Source organism: Amphibalanus amphitrite, unplaced genomic scaffold (assembly GCF_019059575.1).
Source record: "Amphibalanus amphitrite isolate SeventyFive unplaced genomic scaffold, NRLGWU_Aamphi_draft 000317F_arrow, whole genome shotgun sequence".
NCBI classification, from domain to species: Eukaryota; Metazoa; Arthropoda; class Thecostraca; order Balanomorpha; family Balanidae; genus Amphibalanus; species Amphibalanus amphitrite.
Window position 1 is genome coordinate 570,366 of NW_024881812.1, and position 25,120 is coordinate 595,485.

Below are 25,120 nucleotides of genomic sequence, written 5' to 3' on the forward strand. Positions count from 1 at the left end.
GACTACCAATTTCTTAAAGTGGGCTTATATCTCAGCAACCACTGCATTAGGACGTTTGACTTGCGGTATTTTTTTTAGGGTAGCTGTAGCCCTTCTACTAAACATCGGGTATTCTTGATTCATGTGAGTGACCACCCGCTGCACGTGCAAAGTACAAACAGGTGTCACGTTTGTTCTTATTACAAAACCGGCAATTACCGGCCCGATTGTGTTGAAACTTGTCATGTGGGTAGGCACCTACCGGGAAATGCGTTGTCATATGTCACGGTTGAGGTGCTACTGCACGTGCGCACGAGCAGGGGTCGCTTCCAGATGTCGAGAACGCCTAGACCGTTTGCACTCAAACTTGGCACACGGTTATAGGGACCGGTGCGGAGGGTGCCGGGTAAAATCCAGTTTGAACCATTTTACACGTGCGCACGTGCAGGGTGCCGCTTCTACATCTCAAGAACAGCTGGGCTGATTGCGCTCAAGTTTGGTCAGCGGCCAAGCCGATCAGCGGCCAAAAGGCTGGGGAGTCTTACGGACCCCCCCCCCCCCCCAGTGGTGTAACTTTCTATATGTATGGGGGTGCAGGTGATTACCCATCCACTAAAAGTGCATGTCCATCAATGTCAAGAAATAAGGCACCTCATGCAGAAGTTGGGCTTGCCCAGTAGAAGAGGGGCGCCCCCAACACTCAACAGTGGCGCATTTTTGGAACATTTGGAAGTCCCTCGCACTTCTGTACAGTGCATGTGTGGGGGGCTCACTCGCGCGCTGGCTCGTTTGTCGCCCCAAAAGGCGTCTTGCTGGTTTCACTAAAATGAAATGCACAAATGCATGGATAGTTGTAGAAAAACACGGAACAAATGGTGCATGGACGCGTTTCGATTATTAAATCTTCATCAGCATGACATAACCACAAAGAAAACAAGATATCTTGTTTTCTTTGTGGGTATGTCATGCTGATTAAGATTTAATAATCGAAACGCGTCCATGCACTATTTGTTCCGTGTTTTTCTACTTGTCTCTATCAATTATATACAATGGATAGTTGTGTAAATCCCTACAAGAAGGATCCCTAAATCTCAATGATTAAGGCAAAGGTCAATGCACCAAACGCTTCTTACGAATTTCTTAAGATATTCCTACGAATTTTGACGTGAATACCGATTTTTGTAGATATCCAGACATTTCGTAAGAAAAAACTTAAGAAGTGTCGACATGAATACCAAATTATACTTACGAAAGAAAATTGACTTACGAAGTCGACGTGAATACGGCCCCTGGTCGGGTTGATTTTAATCATTCATTCTAATTTGACATAGATACCTATTACCTATGTTTTTGCTCCAGCCTGAATTTCTTTAGGTAAAGAGTTAATTTTGTTTTGTTTTTTATCTGTCTTGTTTTGTGTTTTTGTCCCTTATGTTTTGCCCCATAGGCAAGGGTGGAGCTTTTCCAGGGAAGGTGGTGGAGCAAAAGCCGTCAAACCTGCGATGCCCGGTTGTTAAGTTAGATAATGTGCAACACTGAATCAATTTTTTTAATTACAGAACTAACATTATGAATTACACAGACATTTCAAAGCTCCTCAATGCGAACAAGATTGGTTTGCTGAGCAAAGAAGTTCTACAAATCAGCAAAAGTTGGAGGGGCAGAACGCTAATTTTTTTCTCTGACAGCTTCGTAACATGTTACGAAGGCACCAAAACTACTTCAGTACAGGGTGTAACGAAATTGTCCGGACATCCATTTTTTCGCCATATCTGTTTGCACAGTTTCCTAATCCTTTCTGAGGTTAGAAGTGGGAATATTGGATGAATACGTGCCTCTGCTATCGGTTTTCAGCTCAGCAGTGACCTGACCTTGTCATGTTACTCTTGCTCTGAGTAGGAGTCGATTCACAGACGGGTTCACATGGTAGTTTTCGACTTTCGTCTAAGGCAGTTGCGAGAAAGGGATAAATCTCTCCTTTCGTGGTAAAATTGCATGGCGGCATCCACGGCGTCATGAGCCAGAAGCTGGTCTGCCAGCAGCTGGACATCAGCAGCAGCTAATTGCACATCTGCCTGAGGCGTAATAAGCTGGGACTTCGGTGGCAGACTCAGCCCGGTCGCGACCACAAAAGCCGCCCTTTTTCAAGTGGTGAGGAGAGTCATCAAGATAGCGGCAAGGAAACGGCACCAATCAATCCGCCAATTGACTCGAATTCTTACCAAGTCAGATAATAAGAGGTCCCATATCATGGTTCACCGCTACCCGCCCTTTAACTTGGTTCTAGTGCCCTTCAAACTGAAAAAGACAACGAAACTGACACTGACGGGAAAACAACCAGTTCACCACCTTTCGCCTCACTTCAGATCGCGTCCACTGGTCGAAGAAAGATAACGGTGAGGTGGTCTGGTTGGATGGGTAGCCTAAGCCGTTTGAGCTGTATTATAGAACCGTCAAATCGGCCATGTATGGGCGGCCAGCCGCTCGAACTTGCTGGCCTTCGCCGCCGTCAAACATCCGGGTAATATCCAGATCTGAAGCATGTTCAGCTGCTTGCTGGCCTTCGCCGCCGTCAAACATCCGGGTAATATCCAGATCTGAAGCATGTTCAGCTGCTTAGCAATGCTCCAATAGGACATAGTGTCACAGAATACCGCCATCAACGTCAAGTATTACCGGAGCAACATACTGGCCAATGAATGATTGGAGGCGCTCAACCAGACGGCATAGGAGGGCACGGTTTTTGAACGCGCACTGATGCCTGATTCAAGCCACGCTGTCTTCATGCGGGGCGGCGGCGGGCGCGCTACTTAAAAGTCCCTAAAAGAACGGGAAGTGATGCCGATAGAACCTTCAATCATTCTGGGCTAACGCTTATGACTTGGAAAAAGTCGCTATCCCAATTCAATCGAAAACCTGTGGGCTCTTGTTCAGCAGGAGGTGTATGAAGAGCCACCCGCCATAAGCACCGCTCAACCGCAGGCACAGGTTTAGACGGCGTTGGTCCACATCAAAGCCAGTGTGCTGGAGAATCCATTGGCTGAAATGCTCCAGAACATTCGCCACTGTGTTTTTATGAAAGGTGGCTACGTGCTCAGTTAACCCGCGCCCCACTGGGGTCTGCGTATAACACGCCCTACTGGGGGGGGGGGGGGGGGCTATTCATAGCCCCCCCTCCTAACTCCGAAACTACTGGGCCGATCGTCAAAATTCAAACGGCGTCTGATAGCCCCGGAAAAACTGTCGGGCGAAACCTAATTTCATTGACCTCGAGGTCACCGATGACGTCACAGGTCAGGTCAAAGTAAAAATTATTAGCATTTTGGCTTGTTCACGTTTTGGGCTCTGGCCGCCGTCTTACAAGTCAGATCAGGCTCATTGTTGGTTCACACACTCGTGAACAGATGCTCTAGATACCCTGAGGGTACCAAACTTGTACTTTAATTTTCAGGTCAAGGTCAGGTCATCACAGGTCAAGAAAATATTATATCATGCGTCGGTCACGTGACACATGTTTTATGGTCCATTTAGGCCAAAGATTTCGAATTTGATGTCGTTTGTGTCATTCGAGGTCATTTTGAGTCGAATTTAGCTTAGGTCAGGTCACTTTCAGGTCAAAAAAGGTCAAATTTTGAAGTTCAAATTTTTCAACAAAAAAGGTGTCTATTGGATGCAGTTTGAGCTCAGGAACACGATGGTGCTATTTATATTGGCGTTTGATGTCAAATTCGTGCTAAAAAATTGATTTGAAAAATTAATAATTGTTAATTTTTTGCAATAATGCGTATAACTTGGCCATTTTTGAAGATATTTAGCTAAAACTTGCTAGAGTTAGTCATAATAATGCGTTCTATCACATATATTCCGGTTTTTTCGAAAAGTCAAAAAAAATTGAAAAAAATGTAAAAATATAAATTTTGAATTTTATTATATGAAATTTTCGAAATTTTAAAATTTTCGAAAATCCGAGATAGCAGTTTGATAGCCCAGTCTATTCTGAGTCCTCTCATGCAAAGAAATTGGATCTATCTTAAAAACTGAGCTCTTGGGAGTGATTGCCGTGGTTCAATGTTTTGCGTCGAAATCGGCCGAACATGACGTCACTCTGACGTCATTTCCGGCCGACCTATGGTAGGTACGAAGTTCAAATTTTGACACAAGGTGTCAAATTGATGCAGCCGAAGGTACTGAAAGTTTGGGGTCGATACGTCAAGCGGTTCGGAAGTTATTGCAGAAAAACGGGAGGGGGGGCTATAAATAGCCCCCCCCCCCAGTGGGGCGCGGGTTAAAAGAAAAAGTACCAGATTGTTTTGCTTTTTAATTACAGCGGGAAGAAAGGTGTCCGGATAATTTCGTTACACCCCCTGTTATGTTCAAATGGTTGCTAAATTCGAAATCAGCTCCAAAAACTAGCCTAGAAACATGTAAAACTCGAAAAAGTGAACCGAGGTCATCAAAGGTCATTGAGCTGACCTGACCTTCAGGTGACCTTGACACCCACCCTAATGCATGGGACCAGCATCATATCACATGTTTCAACGCTTGAAACCACGTGAAGACAGCAACCGCGCGGCTAATGCGAGCCGACATACGCCGAATCGCGATTCGGGCCAAACATGGTCTCGAGAAACAGGTCACAGGTCAAAGGTCATTTGGGTCAGGGTCATGAATTTTTCAGGGTAGGTGTAAAGTTGATAAAATCGGGGGTATTGAAAGTTTCGTCGCGATCGGACGGTTTTTACGCGAGTTACTCACGAAAAACCGATGGAGGGAAAAGCGCACCCAAAAAGGCAGAAATACGCACATGCGATATCCTATACTGCGAAAAAAGGTGCATCATTTTTGAACGTCGCCAACAAATTGTAATTACCCTAAGCTCAGGCAGATGTATGGTAGAAAATCCCCCAAGTGAAATACACTACGGCGGAAATAAAATACCCTACGGCGGAGCTCGGTTGCAATTTGTAAATACGCAACCCGCGCCCCGTAGGGCTACCGGCGGACCCTACCACCCGTAGGGGGGGGGGGGGGGGCGTTTCGGCCCCCCCCTTAGATCTCGAAAAGTTACCGGCCGATTTTCAAAATTCAAACGGCGTTCGATAGCCCCACCTGGGAACTACCTTGTGACCAAATTTCATTGACCTAGGTCAAACCGATGACGTCACAGGTAAGGTCAAAGGTCGGATTTTCACCGTTCACAGGCATTTCAAGAAATGTGTTGTGAAATCGAGTAAATTGGTAATTTATTGAAAAACATCGATGGTACATTGTTCCTCAAACACATCCTTTGCTATCTGAGGTCACTGATACCAGGTCAGGTCACAGCAAGGTCGGTCACCGGGGGTCACAATATGAAAGTGTCGTGTGATACATGTTTTATGGTCCATTTTACATGACAAATGCGATTATGTAGGTTAGGCAGCCTTTGGGGCCAGCCTAGGTCACGTTTTGGTAAAGGTCAGGTCAAGGTCAGGTCAAATTAGGTCAAATTTCAAAGTTGATATTTTTGCACAAAATGGGTATCGATTCCATGCAGCTCGTCACGGGGAGTCTAATGGTGGTCTTTGTTTTGCTCTACGAGGTCTAGAATTGCCAAAAATCGAGTTTGAAAATTTGACGTCATCATTTTTGAACAGTTTTTTCGCTATAACTTGGCCAAAAAACGAGGTATCGATCTGAAATTTGGTATGTAGATAGAAGACGGTAGGTACTATCACATATATTCCGGTTTTTTCGAAACTCAAAACGTTTTGGATTTTTTGGCTAATATACCCAAAAAAATGTTTTTTTTTATTTTTGGGGGTCAAAACTCAAAAATTTCAAAAATCCGAGATAGCAGTTTTGTAGCCCTGTTAATTCTACACCTTTTTTGTCTTGATCATTTTTGTGTATCTTCAAAGCTGTAGGCCTGACAGGTCTTCTCGCGAAGGTCTTTTTTCGGTCGAAAATGACAGAACATGACGTCATTCTGACGTCATTTGTGGCCAACCTATCATAGCCTCTGGAAAAATTTTTGGTCACAATGTGTAAAATTGATGCCCGGAGGGGTCCTGAAAGTTTGGTGGCGATATCTCCAGCCGTTTAGGAGATATTGACGGAAAAGGACAAGGGGGGGCCGTTTCGGCCCCCCCCCTACGGGGCGCGGGTTTTAACCAGAACTAAGCAGCTCAAAATATAACGTCAATGAATGGTTTGCGCAAGCTTAAGAGTCAGGAAAATACGTCGCAGAATGAAGACTTTCCAACCATGAAGAGCGCAACGAAAGTTCTACTATCAATGGAGCCATTGTCAGCAGTGGTCTCTCCCTCCCCATCACATTTATTTTTCAACAAAAGGTTCGCCTTCCACAGTTTCATCAACATCCACAAAGAAACCCATCCGTTGTCTAAAGATCGATCGGTCGTCCCCATTGATTGAACGTCCCGGGAATGTAGTGGAAGGCCGATAGGGAGAACGGTCCCAAAAGGACAGTCCCTTTCTGCGCTCCTTGTTCCACTTGGGAACTTACCGATTGAAGACTCCCTGGACGCAAGCCAGGAGTCATTTTATCCTTGGACTACGAAAACAGGAGCAATTCTTGTTTGTTTATTGGGGCTTAAGGGCGCGCCGACTACAAGGTCATTTTGCGCCCACAGGAGCAATTCCTCATTGAAAAAATACTGAGGAGGATCCTACACTCCAACCAGCATAGCGAAGTGCCGTTTCTTTTGGATCACCGGCGCATTATTCACCAGCACCACCGTTCCACCACTCACCAAAACAGTAGCATCAAAGAATGAGGAAAGAGTAAAATACCAGACGCAATGCCCCATCCGGAAGCGGTCCCAACGCAGGCGGCCGGAGCGGGACAGTCAGCGGGGACGGCCAACGCAGTCAGCAGGCACTGATAACGGGTTCATTCAGTCGGCCGCGGCGGAACCGTCGCCGATCGACCCGCGACGGTGCGGGGCCGATGACCCGCAGACGGTCCCGGGCGAGCCGGGTAGCCGTCCGACCCACCGCCCCCGAGTCTTCGGACCGAGCAGGGCAGAAGGTCGGCCGGTCCAGCACAAACTGAGCGCCGCCTCGAGCTCGATCACTGTATAGGAAATAAGCCCAGCCGACGCCGGAAGCTGTTCGTTCTAGACCGGATGGATGTCATCAGAAAGCCCTGATCGAGGGCGCTGGCCACCGCGCGAACTCAGAAACACTCGAGATCTGAGAAATGGCGCCACGCGCCACGTTGTAATCAGACGTGACACGTACACGTACACTGTGTAGTTTTTATAAACGTGTACACGTACACTGTGTAATCAGACGCCCCCCCCCCCCCATCTTGCGATACACCTGGTGAGTGGGCGGAGGTCGTCGGGACTCTCCGGGGAATCTCGGGGCGGCCTGCCGGCTCCGGCCGCTCCGATAGCACTGCTGACCGATGACCGGCCACAACCTCATCGGTCCATCTCCGACGACCGTTTGGCGGCGCGGAGGCCCGGCACGGCCCCATCACTCTGTCCATCTGTGACTGTTTCAGCCAACCGGCGCGGCAACCACCCGCTTCCACCCTCCGCGACGGGCGGCGGCCGGGGTCAACCAAGGTCATCGGCGCCCGGGGGCGTCCACCTCGCGCTGTGACGTCACAAGGCGGCGCACACGCGCTCCGAGTCAACGATAAACTGGCGCCCGTGTGTGCGTCAATAAACGCCGCCGACTGCACGCAGCGCGCCAGATGTGTCCTCAGAGCGCCGCGGCGCTGAACTGCTCGGCAACACACGAAATACAGCGGCCCCAAGGGACCAGAGCAACAAAGGGCAGAGTTGGACCGGTTGGCGACAGCATCCCAGAGGAACGGAGAAAGTGGATGAACAACGCTGTAAATTGACAAAGTGGTGGTTCAGTTGCGTTAAATGGAGACTGGAATTTGGGATGTTCGTTCTTCTATGAGCAAACCATGCAAAGGAGTCAACCTATCAACCAAACCTCACGAAAACCAGCGTCGGTAGCTCACGCGAAGTAGTGTAAGCATACCGTATTAGCTGTTATATTGAAAACGTTTTGCATGCTACTACCCTAAAAAATAGACATTCGTGAGGAATCTCAGGCACGTAATTGGCCTCTGACTTCAGAAGGCTGTTCATGCCGTACTGCTGCTAACCCGATAGCAGAATCTGAATCGACTATACATAGTGTGGCTGGGAGGAATGAGGAAAGGGGAGACCACCAGGGACGCACTAAGACGACCAGTCAAATTTAACTCAACAGCCAATTCAATGCGGTGCAAGATACCCGCATCTACCTACCCAGAAGCCTAAGGCATTGCCAAAGCCAGTAACAATCATTCTCCAGTGTGGACACGTTATAAGGCCATCTTAAAATATCCAGCCATCGTCAATCTGATGGGAATCGAATCCAATAGCCTTTCAGCCGAAGCCTGAGCACGTGTGGCGATCAAAGTAACGCCGGCGGCCGGACGGCGAGCGCCGGGCCGCTTATTTTCGCCCACGGTAAGTCCGTCGGATCTATTTTGAGCAGTTCAAATACAGGAGCCTAGCGGCGCCAATATGTGGCCTCCGTCATATGGCGTCACTGCAAAGTCTGCCTCCGCAGCGGAGGCCCTAGGCAGATTCATGAAGGACGGCTCCTCCATTTGCTGGTCTAGGTAGCGGCGCAGGGGCTGGGCAGGCCACGATGGTAACGATGATGGTAACGAGCAGACTGTTTGGAACTGTTGGGCAGTAATCGCCACGCCATGTGTGGATCGCCCATGATCGTAAATACAATACAATACAATACAATTGTATTAAGTATTTAGTGAGCTATAAAGTGATAAAGTGAGTCGTTATGACTGCATTACAGGATAGAACGGTGCACCAGCTCCAGTGCTAGCTGCAATAGAAGTCACGTAAGCTGAATACTCCAGCAAACATTCTCCCGGAAAAGAATGCATGGACGACACTGCAGTGGTGCGTGCGGCGCGCGGACGAAGGCCGGGCTGCCTTTGGAGCAGCCGCCGATCGATTCAGACCAGAGCTCTTGTACGGCTGGATTTCAGTGAATCTGCCTAGATAAACAGCTTCTCCCCAGTGCCCAGACACGGCCGAGGACCAGCCAGCAGCTGGGCGACGCCGGGGCCGGCTGACGATGGGTGGCGAGAAGAGACGACATGTGACTCTGGACAGACATCCCAGCTCGTCACGGGTCACGGACGACGCTGATCACAGTGGCAGCCACTGACGAAAACCGTCAGCCTCCATCCACACATCTGACGGGGTCAGGTAATGACGGCACTATATTCAAAAAGCGCTGGGAAAACCAGAAACAAGCTTCAACTGGCTCCAATCAGACAAACATTCACAGTGGAGATGATCGGTTGAAAGTCCAAGTCATATCAAACCTGTAAACTATCTGTGAGTGGATCGTGAAGTGTTATGACAAGGTATCGCGCACTTACGCCTAAAAATGTGAGGCAGTACATAAAACATACAGTCTCCATGAAGACCATAAATCAACTTACCTTATCTTCGCTTTTGAGCAAGGAATGATGTACAGGACTAGATGATAGCGATCGTTTTCTAACTTCATGATGCCGTAATAGGTAACAGTCGCCTATAATCTGAAACAGACAGAAAAGCACGTCAGTTGGATAAAAAAGAAACACTTCCACTCGCAGCAGCATTGGAGGTGTCATAGCCCACCATCATGACGTCTCCGCCCACCACTAAAATAACACGCGAGTCTGGGCGCTAACAAGACACGAGAGAGCGATACGGCGCCTAACCAGATGTCAGGCGCCAAACGAATGACAAGCCAGACGCGTCCAGCAGCCGGCCGGTCCAGCTCATTGCATGTCCGTCTCACCCAATTGGTGCAATGTTTCCTGGTGCAGCTACCGACGTGTCAGACAACTGTGAGCGGCAAGGTGGCGTTGCAACTAAGCGACTGACAAAAATACGAGTAGGCAGCAGGCACCAGTGGCACCGCGACCATGCACCAACTGCATAAGGTAACATGGCATCGGTAACAAATATCAACTCCCAATACAGCATGTTACCGGCGGATCATGGATACACCCCAGCATTATTAACGAAAACTCCCGCGCTGCGAGTTGCGACAAATAACAAAAAGAGAACATTGAATTCGTGGCATTTTGCCCACATCACTCAAATATCAGAACATTGGCAAACAATGTTCTTTGTCTGACGTAGAGTGTATGATGATAGTGAGTACACGGACGTAACCAAGCATGAGTCCTTGAAGCTTCCGCCGTCTAAGACGTCAAAGCAGATACCTAAGTAGTTGTATCTTATCTGCATTCCTCACTCATCGCTGGTAGCCAAGGGCTGATAGCACCAACATCGCCCTAACGATGCATTGGTGGCTCTGGGCTCAGTCGGTCCCTCCTTGGCCCTCTTCCCCGGGCGGTGTGATCGCCTGGGAGCATAAGCTCGGCGCCGCACTCCCAACACGAGCTCATCTAATCAGCGGGGAGCGGCGAACAGAGGAGCTACTGGCAGTGATGATGACGGATTGGCCAGGATCTGATACGAATACGTACTCCCCCGAGGAGCCACCGGGACCGCTACCCTCCCACACGCTGACCTCAGGGCACAGCGGGCAGCCGGCGGAAATTTCGGGATGTTGGGGGCACGAAGTGAATGCTGTGCTTACTTGGAAAACTAAATAACTTTGGGCAGAAGGTAGCGGCCTGAGGATATATTCAGACAAGGAATAATACTACCGATGCGACCGGAGCTCGTCCAACGGCACATGCTACCCTCGGGGACGGGAGGGAGGACACAGCCGCCGCACACTGCCCAACTGTCGCCGAGAGTTGGGGAGAATAATGAGCCAGCCCAAACTCCGCTCAACAAACCGGCCGGACTGCATAAATTGACCCCCAATGAATAATGCAGGGCACGCCGCTTTTGACCAGATTATGGAAATAATTAAGATTTCATTAGATAAACTTTGGAATATAGCACATCATGCATATCATTGAATAACATGTGCTGGAGACATTATTATAATTTTGAATAGTCCCGTGATGAAGTAACTGTCGATCGTCTTCCTATTTTTAATGTGGATTAACATAAGAGACATGATATCCAAGGGTGAAACCACTGGCCAAATCAAACTGAAAACAGAAAGGAATTCAGTCTACTTGATTGCTATCCCTCTCGACCGGGAAACTTGCCGTCCGGTAACCACCGGAATGTGTGAGGGTGCCTCATCGTGCCGCCAAGCACCCGATATAGAGGGAGAGCATACCACACCATAACGGACGTCCCGTGCCGACATCCACGGCCGTCCGCCCAGCGCGCGGGAGATCGGGTCTCCCAGGATGGTGTGCCAGAGAGGGCGGTACGGAGTCGGGGCGGGCAATAGACTCGAAGCAGTCGCATCTGTCTTTCCCTCGGAACGCAAAGCTCATGCCGTAAAACGTAAAATGCCGTAAAACCGTAAAACGAAAACGAAACAAGCGTCTCTAGAGCCTTATTCAAGTGAAGAGAGCATCTGGGTCATTTTCGCGAGAGCCGAGAGGCCATTTTTCAAGATTATTTCCACGAGAGTAGAATATGTCTGATAATTGGTATTAGATGGCGTGCCTTACATAACAATCTCAACGGAATTTTGCAAAGCCGGGGAGACGCGTAGTTTCATTATACAATGCAGAACCGCACAAGCGGAAGGTTGAAATCATTCCGGCCTCGGCGACACTAAGAAGTCGCGGACTTTTGAATTCATTGACGTCAGTAAAACACACATCCTGCGAATCAGAAACCCCTGTTTCGACCAACATCCGTCCCTGATCGCGGTCTTTACGTCACTGGACCGCGGCCTCTACGTCACTGGGTCGCGTCGCCGCTGAGGTCGCACCAAGGTGATGCGATCGCGGGGGCGTCGTGTTGACTGTTTCCGGGACAAACACAGACCAACCAATTCAGAGGCCATCAACAGCGCCGAGCCGCGCCAAGCCATCGGCTCAATACGCCCCCGGCAGACGGCGCGACACCATCCATCAGCCAACTGACGTCACTGGAGTCCGCAAATCCATCGGACGTGACGTCACTGGTTCACTGGTTTGTTTGTTTGTTAATTGGGGCTTTAGGGCGCGTCGACTACTTAGGTCATTTTGCGCCCATTTCCCTGGGGTCAACAGAGTCTCAAAGGGCTATGTATCGGGTGAGATGTTGCCGGAGGAAGGTGAGCCATGTCTTGAGGAAACAACATCGGCCTTGACCGACTGAGGCACGCACAGTCACGGCAGGGAGGTCCGCCGTCCGGAGCACTGCAGCAGCCTTGGTACCGTCAGCTGGGCTGCTGTGACGTCACTGGCCAGCCCACCGTATGACGTCACTAGTAGGACAGCCGAGTCACGATAACAGTACCCAGTTTCAGGCCGTTGGGCGGCCTGCGACTGACTGGCGCGATACTGTGCTTTATGGCGTGATGGAACGCAACGATCGATGAGTTGGGGAAAATAGAGGCAGTGTCCTATTTTGTCTGCAAGCAATGTTTTGATAGCTAACAGAAAGCTGCTTACGTCACAGAAGGCATTGAAAAAAGTCAAATGTCAGGCCTAGTCAGATGGAATGAAGGATACGGTTATCGGGCACCTGGTGGCGGATCGCCACTCACAAACCATTGTTAATGATAACAGAAGCATATGATAATACAAGAAGCATCTGCAGAAGCATCTGAGGGACGATATTTTCGTGGTCTACCGTCTATTAACACGTCTTTCATTTCTTCCCAGAGAGCAATGAACCCAAGACGCCAGGTGATAGAACTTCAAGCAGTTGTGCATGCCTGAGGGCTGAGTCCATGCAAATAAACAACATTTCATCTGATGAGGTGCTTTTGAGTAGAGATACAAGATGACTTATAATCAAGGTTTACACGACCCCTCATTAGCCATAATAAGTCCACTAAAACAAACACCTTCAAACAAACATGCACCACTGCTTAGCCAATCTGTCTGACTGTCACTAATCAGCGCTAACAAATGCAACGCACCAACGCTTCCCCCACCAACGGCGTCTTCCAGTGACCCTTGGCAGAGGTCGGTGCTCGGCGTGGTCCGACGGCACCGCACGGGGGCCGGCGACGGCCCGGGCTGTTTTTTGGGGCGGCGTGGTGTCCGTGTGCCAGGGCCAAGGTCACGGCGGCACGCAGCCCGCTCCCACCGCGCGGTGAGGGGCTCACGGGCCGCCGTCCGCCGCGCCGCCATGGCCACGGCCGCAGCAAGGCCAGCCAAACGCGCGCGCCGAGGCGGGTCGACGGAGGCTGAGATGGGTGCTGCTGCAGGATCGAAAGTCCAGCAACTTCCGCTGTGATTCTCAGTCCGGAGTATGCCTTAGTTTAGCATTATTTATTTATTTAGCGTATCATCAACGGGTATGTGCAGCCTAATTATAGATGAAGTAACGAGATACGACAGTGGTGACATTAATTACAGATGTGCTGTCACCAAGCCCGTGTGAGGGCCATCCGACTCCTGTCAGCTCCTAATGGTGTTATGCATGCTCTCCACTTGAAATCCAATCCTAAATCAAATCAATTCAGCACTCTGCACGTCATCCCACGCGCGCCGATTGCAATATCAATGCCGCCCCCGGTTCACATCCGACCAGAGTACGACTGTTCTACGGACATTCGGTCGACGACCGTCCGCGATCAGAGCCAGCATGAGGAGGCCGGTCAGACAGTACGGCATGACAGCTGGTAAGTCGTACGCAGCAGAGTTTCAAACATCTGCCGGCGTGGGCGACGACATGCCATCCTACGCTCACCCTCAGCACTGAAACCCACGCTCTCATGCTGGCGACAACCGAACCGGAGACTGGAGAGCATGACCGCCTCACCCATCTGCTGAGACCAGCACTGACCCTGACTGAGACCCTGAACGGAGGTGGGCCATCGCGCTGAGCTGGCGCCCACTGCAGCTGTTTGGAGATGTTGGGCCCGACACCTTGACCCTAAGGCAGGGTCCCTGCGCATATCAAGTCGGCCGTCCAACACGCAGTGCCACCACCGCATCCAGGCTACAACGATCCGTTCCGGTCGATCATCCAAGGAACCTAGCGACGCCACCGACCTGGTTCACCCGTCTTGTCACAGTCAGATCACGAAACTCGACGGTGGCTGTGAGAGCCAGGACGAGCGCCACCGGGTCCCGTCCACAGTCCACACCCGGTAGGTTGGAAGTGGGTGAGGGGAGAATAGGAAACGAACGGAGACGAGTGGCGACCGAATGAGATGACGCCAATGGGAAGCCACCCAAGCTCCGCGTCCCGACAGACACAGAACATATTGAACTCAGTGGGCCGCTACATAGCCGTGTAGATTGCAATGGCAGCAAGCCAGGCGCACGACATTAATGAAGACAGAAAGTGGGCAGATAAATCAAGGGAAGCGCTCAGGCGCACACAGAAGTAACAATAAATCACATCGCAAACGGTCGCAGCCGGAGACGGGGCGAACATAATGGAAACATTGATAACGGACGAGTGTCATCAGAGACGATATACGCACCAATTCGGCGAACATCACCGGTAAGCTCGAGCTTGATTTCCGATAATGGCTGAAGCTGGGACGTAAATGCCGCCAGAGCTGCTGCTAGAACGCTGTCACGACGCCATTGGCAACTGACTGATTCGGACATTGATTTGAGTCGCTCTGTGCCGGCAAATGCATTCTAAAAAGACGACTGCAAACAGCAGCGGCATTGAGTTACGTTCACAATCCGGCCCCACCATTAGCTTTTGTTAATGCTATTTCACCAAACAAACACACCTCGTCCATCAATACAGGCGGTCTCCGCTCTGAGCCGCCGTTTCCGGGCGGATCGGCGCTCTGTGCCGATGACCTGCCGTGGAGACCCGGTGCGCGGGACGGCCGATCTCAGTCGGTACGGGCGCCGTCACAGCCCCCCCCCCCCCCCCGGCCGGTGACAGTGCGAACCGGGCTCTCGGAGGAGATATTACCGGGATCAATACGACCGCCGGAGACCGTCAGCCGTCCCGGTCGGCAACCGAGGCCGGCAGTCGACACTGGGTAACCGGGCGGGGGAACGGGAGAGGGTAGGGGTAACGAAGCAAACGCTCCGGAGCAGGATAAGTGCCGAGCTGTGAGCTCGGAACTCTCCAGAGAAACGGCGTTCGAGCCGGACCAGGAACACGCGTGACGCCAGTGCGAGAGTAGCTCTGGGATCGATGATGGCGCTGGTGAGAAGTCAGGAAGGGACGGCGCGGGACAGTGCCGGTAATGTCCCAGAAAATCCTCATCTGAAAATCACCGTCTGTCCGGACGATAGTGTCGCTAACACAGTCTCAAGGGCACGATAGCGCCCGTATGATAGCCTTATCACTCCGTTGCGCCGTTTCAGCGAGCCAGACCTAACGGCGCACATGATGTGACTTGACTACGGTAACTCTACGTGTCCTTGTCCTTCACCTCTCGAAGCAGTCCGACCGTTAATTTCTAGCCAAAATATCATTCACGACATACATTGTACAATCAATAACTAGTTCCATGAGAAGGTGTTAAGTGGACCAGGTGTAAGGAGCGCATTAAGCTGAGTATATGAATTAAGCTAAGAATAATTGAATTTTCATGCTTTGCATCCTGCCAGCAAAAGAAAATTCCTACAGGCAAGTGGCCATTTTATTGAATTAAAAATCAAAAGAGGCTGTGGAGTTACAGACATGAACTCGGGTAACGATTTCCGAGACTGGTGAGAGACCATCCTCTCTGCAACGACACCGACACGGCGCACCTGCGACAGTCGACAGTCCGCGCACGCCACGCCGCGCTCTGAGGAGCCCTCTCAGACACCAGCAGCGGGCCAATAACAACACTCGAGTCACTCCGCTGAGACAATACCCCCGTGTGCCGGCCTGCGCCGGACGGTAGTCGGACTAACGGCCGACGGAAGCATCCGTCAAGACGAATAAATTGAACGTCACTTGGCCGACATAGCGTCTTCTGAAGGCGGCCGCTGTGGGCGATGGCAGCTGAATTATGTGAAAGGACCGGTGCATTCATCTCTAAGTAAAGCAGCAGCAAATCAAGGAGGAGGGATGGCCCTGTCCCGAAGCCAGAACGAACACCAGCACCTAAAAAGTCAACGGATGCGCGGAATTTAGACGCGGACCCGTCACCAGTCAGTTTACAGCCGCGTCATTTTAAAAAGCTCCCTTCAATAGTCTTTCTCGAAAGCCCCGTCCCCTTCCTCGCCTGCTTTGTTCACCCGAAAGTCTGTCAGCATCCGTCTCTCTTCATTTCCGGAATTCACGATAGATGTTTATTGGTATTGACACAAGGAAAAGTAGAATGAACGCGAGATATCGCATTTCTTCGAGTCAATCTGCTGCATACAGAAAACGAGAATAAAACGCGAATGGTCAATGCCCGCAACACATACTAACTCAGATACACCTTTACCTGTCCGCAATACATAAATTCGGGAACGACTGGTTCAAACTGGTGTCGGGGCAGATCCGAGCAGTGCAGCGCTCTGGGGACCCCCGTTCCACTGACCACAGGCGGGCGGGGACACACCGTAACCCATGGTGAGTCCACCCGTCAGCAGCTGACGGGACAGATGACTGGTCGATCTGTCTAGTCGGCCAGCGATCAATGTGCCAACGGGCGACCTCTCAGTCCCGTAATCCAGGCCACATCACGAGCTTGGATCGATTGAACAACTCCTAGACGAGTCCCAGACGGCTGTTAAATAGTGCACAGCATGTTGCATGTAGATGCAGGGACGTATGTTTACAGCAGGTCCATCGTCATTCACCACATGCTGGTGGCTTTATCAGGCGTGAATTATAAAATACGGAGTTTTATTGACCCAGGTTTGTGACTGACGAATGTCCAGTAACGAACCGTTGCACACCGATTCAACAAAACGGTGATGAAAGATGGACTGCCTGATGCCGAAAATGACCAGCCGTTTACGAGTCATTTCGACTCGGGGACGCTCTCACGTATCGAACTCGATGCATTATCGTATCGGAACACTATTCCACCCACATCCCCGGATCGATCAACGACTCCTGGGGGATATGTCTCCTCCCCGAGAAACACAGACAGCTCCGAATAATAACAATCGACAAAGAGCTACGCTCCAAGCACAGATCCCTGGGAGGGACGCAGCAATGCAATTGTGCGCCAATCAAGACAATCCAGCTGCGCGCTCGGCTGGTGCTCAGAAGCTATCAATAAACATTGGCGAGCTGCAGGGCGTCCAGGGGATCCTGGAGCGTCGTCTGGAGTCTCAGGAGGGGACTGGCCCCGCGCAGAGCGGCCGCAGGGGAACCGGACTCAGCCCGCTCAGGTGTGGTCGCAGAAGACAGAAGTGGAAGACGCTGGGTAGAGCGAAAATGTCTGATCATTTACTCCAGACACCAAATGATATAGCTCACTTAATTTTCGATAAGATAAACGTCTCTCAATACCAAATAACATCCTAGTATAACTTGATACGAACGACGGAAAAGAAAAGACATCTACGGGCACCTGGCGATTCTTTCAACTTTTTGTGCCTTTAAGTCAAATCTCTTCATCCTCCTTGCTCCAGCTGGATCCGGTTCGTCTCATCCTTTTTAATCCAGCACCAGTCTATTTCCGCTGCACATCAATATCCAACTCCATCCCAGCCCTTCTCGATCCCACCGAGCCCATTTTGATTCCGGCCGCCGCCCGCGGCTAATCCTACGATCACTTGGCGTGGCTAATGTGTCTTTAGAAGTCTGGCGATGACTCGAGGAGAGAGACGGACGGCGGGAGTTGGCCCCCCTCCCCCTTCCGGCGCACAGCTTCTAGAGAAACACTGCCCCTCAGATCAGACGGAAGTTGGGTGAAGTGGCTCGCAGTCGCCGCCCTGTGTCCCCATCTTTTCCCGAGCCTCCGTCACGGCACGGCCATCTACCACGGCAGTGAAGCCCGGTCGTCGAAAGCCAAGCTCGTCGCCATTGTTAGTGTCGATGGATGGCGTCGGTCGGCTGGGGGAGCTAAGGGACAATACACCTCCGCCGGCGGTGTATCACAGACACCGCCAACATCGACCGACGATAGGCCGAGCAGCACAGACGGCGGCAGCACTGCCACGACGGCCTGCCTCACCATCCGGAATTGGGAAGGAAGCACTAACACGGGGCCCGTAATTAATAGAATATGCTTTTCCGTGGATCAAAGGCAGACCAAGCTCAAAGGAGTTTTGTTTACCAGTAACTTTCGCGGCCAATTCTCCTGACATCAGCAGCTGCTTTTGAGGCATTCAATCTGGAAAACTACACATCAAAGCAGCTCTTATGAGAAGTTTCCATTATCAAAGCAGCTCTTATGAAAAGTGTCCATTAAACTTTGAGGGTACTGGAAAAGAACGACATAGCTTTTCAGTTTACGGCTAGATTGTCGTTCAGTTGGCCATAAACCGTCACCCGAAGGAGACGGCGGCCCATTTGCAGTATCCTGCGGGCACACATGTCGCCAGTTCCGCGGTCTCCCTGCCGACCCCAATGCATCCTTACAAGGAGGTCGGCCGCTCTCCGGTGAAGCCCCATCGTGAACGACGTCCTACTGCGTAAGGCGGGACAGCCCGTAGCCCCGCAGCTGTGGTGTATCACGGTTAGGTAATATGTTATGTTGGTTGCTTGCATCATATGTTATAACTTATAGGCATATCCATCCTCTGACTGCGAGCTTGGCGTAACGAGTCTTCCCCGGCGGGACCACCACCTAATATTCATTACGAGCCGCTGTCCTCACGGGGCAGGACTCAGGGCTGGAGGATCGGCTGCATACATCAGTTCTATTCTGGCTTCCGATTAACCTCAATCCCAACATTCAGAAGAAGACGATCCCATCCAGGTCAGTACACTACTCTAACCGTCTCGCCTCCTAGTCCACCTCAGTCTGAAGAGTGCCAGACGGAGACGGTTCGACCTCGGTCTGTAGAGCAACCGTCAGAGACGCGACCGGCTTGGCTCCGCACTCCGCACACCGTACCCCAGCTGTGGCCAATTGCACGGCTACCCTGCGCAGAGCCCAGATGAGTGGAAACAGCCCACCAGACCGGCAGACTGCCGCCGCCGCCGAAAACGCAGCTGACTGCTGCAATCCCGGTCACCAGTCCGGCTGCTCCTGCCGTCGATAAGCGACGATGTATCAGCGCGATGGGAGGGAATATTTCAGCCGGCTCCAGATCCAATATGTACTCCGCTGGTGATTGCAGTCAGAGATTTAAAAAGTGGTTCAATTTATCAAGGAACGAGAGGCACGCTGAAATGCCAAACCATAAAGTTTGTCCCAGCTATGACAGAGTTTGATTGAATTCATTCAGGCGAGTGTTTGTCCGCTCCTAAAGGTGTGTAGAAGTTTTGAAAAGGTTATGTCAGAACTTGTTTTAAGAGCCAGGGGAGGCATTCACTGAAAGCGTGTTCCACCGAGGTTAGGGTCATGGCACTGCAAGCTTTTCAAACTAACTTTACCATCTCTCCTCCCATATTCTGCCAAGTGGCCTCAAACTAACATGACCATTGCCCCAACATTCCTGCAATTGGTTGCGGTCCCAGTCACCACTTCTAAAGACAGCCGGCTGCCCAGCTGCTAACACATCTGGCGGAGCCGCCACCGCTCACAAGGCACACACACACCGCCATTCATCGCGGTTGCACGGTGCGGGGGCGGTAACAGAACTGCAGCGGCGCGTTTCAGGTCCTTGGCTCCCCATTACTCAACGGTTGGCGGCTCAACCACCATGTCGCCCCGCCACTCACGTCCGGCCCATGAGGCCCTTGAGGCACTACCTACACAGTACACACTCCTCAGCGGCGCGGGCGAAGGGGCGAACAGGCGCCAACCAACCAGCCCAGCAAACACTCCAGTGGTTGGGGACGGGTAGCGCCGTCCTGCACCTGCCACACCCACCAGGACCGGCGCGGTCCGGCCGCGCTGTGACAGCCGAAGACGTGTTGTGACCGCCGCGACAGCCGGCCGTCCGTCACCGTACTGGCCGTGTGTTTGGACCACGGTGATGAGCGGCCTGAGTAATTACACACAGAGACGACGCCCGGTGGCCAGTGACCACAGCCGCTCGTTGTGGAGCGACCCACACATCACACTGAGTGGACCTACATAAATCATGGATATTGTGTGGGCTGGTCGTCAATATCACGCAACGGGAATAGGATAATTACAACGGGCATATAGCGGCATTTGTAATACGTGTTTCAATAGAAACAGACATTGACAAAAGCGATGGCGTGATAGGCTGCACGAGCCGTTGACCTACGCTACACGACAGCCATTCTCCTCAGCAAACGGGAACTTCATTTACATAATATTAAAATGCAATCATATACTTCAGACAGAAACAGGATGTCAACCCTCCACAAAGCTCTTTACAAGTCCATGTAAAGTTCTAGCCATGACAACGAGGACTAACTCGGTCTCCGCCAAGTTCCAGGAATCATTAACAACAGGACCGAAAGTAGACACGATTAGACTGCAAATATACCCCAACTAACGACATTCTCAAAGTCGCCGGGACAAATTGTCACGACCTGAGGGTCAGGCACGGAGAGATATAGGATTCATGGCAGACATAAAGCCGCGGAGGCCATTAGCGGCGGCGTTTCGTCGTGGCTGTAAAATATCACCACGGCGGTCGCGGTGACGACGTCCCCTGAGCCCGGCCGGGCCGACCCGACCCACATTAGCATTGATCATCGGCCGCCCCCTAAGCCGGGAGTCGATAGTTACGGCTGGAGGTGACGACTCCGCCCGCCGGCAGCGGTGGTGGTCGAGGTCGGAGCGGTGGAGGTAGTAGCTAGGTGTGGGCAGAGGTAGAGGTGATGGCAGTGGACGCCACTGTAGCAGTAGTTAGGGTGTGAGCAGAGGTGCTGGTGACAGCGGCGGCAGTAAGACCTTAGACCACACAGAGGAAGGGATCAAGTGATCGATATCTGCTTCACCCACTTCATCCCACTCCATCCCCCTCTGCCTGTCCCCTATCCACCTCTCCCCTTTCGTCCCGTGGGTGGTCCCGGACTAATAAGACCCCCCACAAACGCCCAGGGTGGCCTAGCGGCGACCGGTGGGGCCCGGAGAGCTCTTCCCCTCCCCTCGCGCGCACCTGTTCTCGCCAGGACGGGATTATTGAGGTCTACCGAGCCGGGCAGACCTCCAGGCGCTACCCAGCTGTGTGCGCTTAGAAGGCACACATGTGAGACCACATGTGGATATGCAAGTGTTACGGTAGACAGTGGACACCGGTCATACGCTACACCTGTATGTGTGGCCATGTGAATACATCCATCACCGCATGTGTCGCCGTGGACAGCGGTAAACACGACAGACCGATGTCGTACAACAGGCCATCTCCAACGAGGCAGGCTGTGGGCCAGGATCATATTCGAAGACCTTTGGATCGGCATATATGCATGTTCTCCAGGGAGCATATGTTTATAGCCGATGTTTACATGTTCAGCGAGGATTTACAAGACAGCCATCCGGTGCCGGATACAACTCCCGACGTCAAAAGACTGCTAAACACCCACTAGGATGAATCACCTCTCCGCAAGCAATTCCTTTACAAAAATAAAAGACGCAATGAATTCTAGTCATTCCTTCACAAAAGCCGTGAAGTCCAAGGAATTTCTCAGCCGCTATCACATCCAACGCAGCCTCCAAGTCCCAAAGCTCTGTCTGGAGCTACGGGCGAGTCGCCAGGCGTCAAGCCCGACGCCGCGCGGGTCGGCAGCCATCCCCGACACAATATCGTCGTAAAGCGGGCGGTCGACGCCGACCGGGCGGTGCCCGACGACCGCACCGGCTGGGGGCCGACGCCGCTATGCGCAATAAGCGTGGCAAGAGTCCAGCGGGACGAGGGGGCGGGAACGGGGTGGATGGGCATCGGTATAAGGCGGATGGGAATAGCGTGGGGTGGGGTAGATACTGATTGATGCTGTCTTTCATATGACGGCGTTGTGCAAGAGGAACATGGAGTTGTCTAATTTCTGGACGGCAAACATATTCTACAGGAAGCACAGCACGTTGCCGATGTAAAAGCCGCTTGCCAAAGTCGGCTGGTAATTTGTATTGTGGTGTGCCTTGAAAGACTCACGTCATTGCCCGGAACATCGACCAACATGCCTTCGGTGCGGAGCGCGCATACTCGAAAAACGTCACATTCCTTTGAGACAGAGAGCAGTTCACAAAAACGAAACGGGACGCGAAGCTCGGTCGGCCCGTGACGGAAGCGCCAGCGACGGCCATTCCTCGTGACGATTCTTTTCCGTCCGTCACGAGGTGAGCGTCCATCCGTCAGGCAAAGTCACGTCACGGCTATCAGATGCATCACGCGCGCGTCTGCGTCACGGACTGATTCGAATGAGTGGCAAGCCGGAAGGCCGAAATAAACGCACTTTGCGACAGTCGCCTTGCCCGCAATCCTGTGTATATCTCGGAGTAAACTGCAAACTGTGACGCGTGCAGAGCGAATCCACAGACCCCCCCACGCGTTGCGCAGCGAAACTCAGTGTAACAGAGCCTAGGTACAAAAGCTCCCCCAGATCTCTATCAGGCATTCACGTAACGGTATGTTGCACACTCCGGGTTCAACCGGACAGAACTATCCGCCTACGTATCGTCCTGCGAGCCGCGGTCAGAGCCGCCGCGGATGTGATGCAGCGCGCGGCGGTCACGGGCGATGTCGAATAACAGCTGACTCACTATCGGAGCCAGGGCGGCCGGCTGAGTACCCAGAGAGTCAGCAGGCCACGCACAGAGACGGTGATAGAGTCGCGGTGAGTCACAGTTCAGGGAGATGGCATCACTGAAATTCCGCTGAAACTCAGTCTGGTGCGTGTTGGTGTGTAACGAAGAAATGAAAAAGGCCTCAGAAAGAGAATCATTGGATGATGGTTATTCAAATACACAATTTACATCCCCTACAAACATCGTGAAAAGTTTACACAACGCTGAAGCTTTGGTTCACAAAACGAATCATACGATCTTTGGAGTAAGAGCATTGCAGTTTTTCATCAAGCACTCTATTTCAAATCCTGCTTTGAGATATTCAGGTTGAAATAACCTGTAAATAGTATCAAGATACAATACTTCGATAAAATATCAACGTGTAACGTTATAAATAATAAATACAATCCAAACCACCTGCTGAGTGCTGAGCCGACCTCGTGTAATAGCTCTATTTGATAAGTGTGCGGCTATGGAAACGAGGCAAAACCAGACACTGAAGGAGCCATGGTCGTCGTAAATTTAACAACAGACGTTCGCAGAGGTCCATATTACCCGAGTGACAGTCGGGTTGGCACGGGGCGCCCACGTAACCCTGCGTATCGCTCTGCAATAACGTTGATAGCTTATCGGGTGTAATAAAGCGTCAGACGACAACGACCCATCGCAATGTAGCATTATATCGCTAATGGAAATCAAAGTTAACGGGACACTGTCCGCTGTCCACTAGCCATGTCAAGTTATATTCTTGAACACGACGATTACAGCAAAATCAACATTTTCACGTTTTAGGGTCAGTCGCGGCGATAACGGTAGAAAGTACGGTAGGGACGGTTATAGACATATAATCGGTACACATGGTATGGACCCTTTGACCTCATTCACCGCAAGTGCACGAGGATTTAGCCCATGACTGACCCAGAAAGTACAACGCTGCGCATACGCATGACACTGTGAAACGAAATTTTCCTTAATGGTAATTACTTCGGTCAAGCACCTACGTCTTACGAAAAAAAAACACACACAAGTATAGCAGATCCAACAAGCAAAGAAGAGCACATTTCAGATCGAGCGGCTTACTACAAATGCCATTGTTCTTACAATTTTCGTAAAAATGGGAAAAGACTAAAGCGCTCTTGAATGCTTGACGTTAGAACCAACGTCAGCAAACGGACATATTATGGGCATGGAATGTTTCAATTGAGGTTCGTGTTTAAAGAGCACCCAAATGCCGACACGGCTGAATGTTTTTTGCCTGGGCCCACCAATGTTGGAAACATGATACCAGTCCATCACATGCACAACTGTCACAAACAAACCCGGACAAACGGTAGACATCCTGCAAAACTGAAGCACCAGTTTCCCTAAGCCACCTGTCCCGCACTGTGTCCCTGCAAGCCACGGCATAATCCCCGCCTCTGTCCCACAAACACCGCTGGAAACCCTGTCCTCCCAACCACCCCACCACTGCGCGCCTAAGCGCCGGCACCTACCTGATGCAGTAGCTCGAAGCCGTGCTTCTCGGCGATTTGCCGCGCGTGCGACTCATCATGGCCGTCCACGCAGATGGCGAAAGTGTCCGTGTACTCGGCCGCTGCGGCCGCCGCCAGCACCACCAGCAGTACGGCTAGCGTGCGCGTCACAGCCGCCATCGCGCGCGCGGCGCCTCACAGCCTCTGTCCGCCCTCCGCACCGCACCGCGCGCTCAGATTCACCGGTGGAGTGTCTACCTTCGCATCGTCCGCCTGGCAACACAGCAGCACACAGTCCGGTCAGAGTCCGCACCGGACAGCGCGGCAGACAGCGGCGACACACAGTCAGTCGGACACGGGACGAGGATCTAGCGGGCTGGACCGTACGGCGCCGCGGGACGACCTAACCCGACGCTCTCCGCCGCTCGACTGCGGTCGCCGGCCAGCACCGACCGGCCGACCGGCAGCGGAGGCGGGGGCGGGGGTGGGGAGGGTTCCGGCGGCCGACCGCGGCACTTTCGGTTGTCGTGCGGCGATTAGCGGCGCGGGGCCGGGCCGGCCTTCTCGTGTATTGCGCGGAAAGACCTCGGCTGCATCTGCCGGCCGGCTCGGCGGCGGCCGGTGCGACGCAAAAACGCAGCACCCAAGGGAGACGACTGCAGGGATATCGGGGCATCTGGGCACCGGCCCGAAACGCACACGGCAGCGGGGGCGCCGACCCAAGGCTGCGGCTGGATAAAGGAATGACTCGAAGCCTTATCGTTTTAAACAGAAATACTTTTAAATAGGCACTCGTAAGTGTGCGGAAGTGGAAGGGCATACCATAGGAAGGGCAACACGATTCGTACGCTTCCTGGTGGGCACTTGTTTTATCATTTATAATGGTCCTTTACAGAGCCCAAGTTTGTCCAGTTTTCACTGCG

At 51.8% G+C, this 25,120-nt stretch overlaps 1 protein-coding gene across 3 annotated transcripts in view; it reads right to left on the reverse strand.

The window, feature by feature from the left end:
• The window catches only part of LOC122388317 (furin-like protease 1), a 74,941-nt gene that overhangs the window by 46,277 nt on the left and 3,544 nt on the right, over positions 1-25,120 (reverse strand). For all 3 annotated transcript variants that reach the window (XM_043379289.1, XM_043379291.1, XM_043379290.1), the window contains exons 2-3: positions 24,219-24,470; positions 9,473-9,571 (exon numbers count right to left, since the gene is read on the reverse strand). In XM_043379289.1, the coding sequence (XP_043235224.1) occupies positions 9,473-9,571; positions 24,219-24,377 (258 nt within the window). In that variant the 5' untranslated portion in view covers positions 24,378-24,470. The remainder of the gene's footprint in view (positions 1-9,472; positions 9,572-24,218; positions 24,471-25,120) is intronic.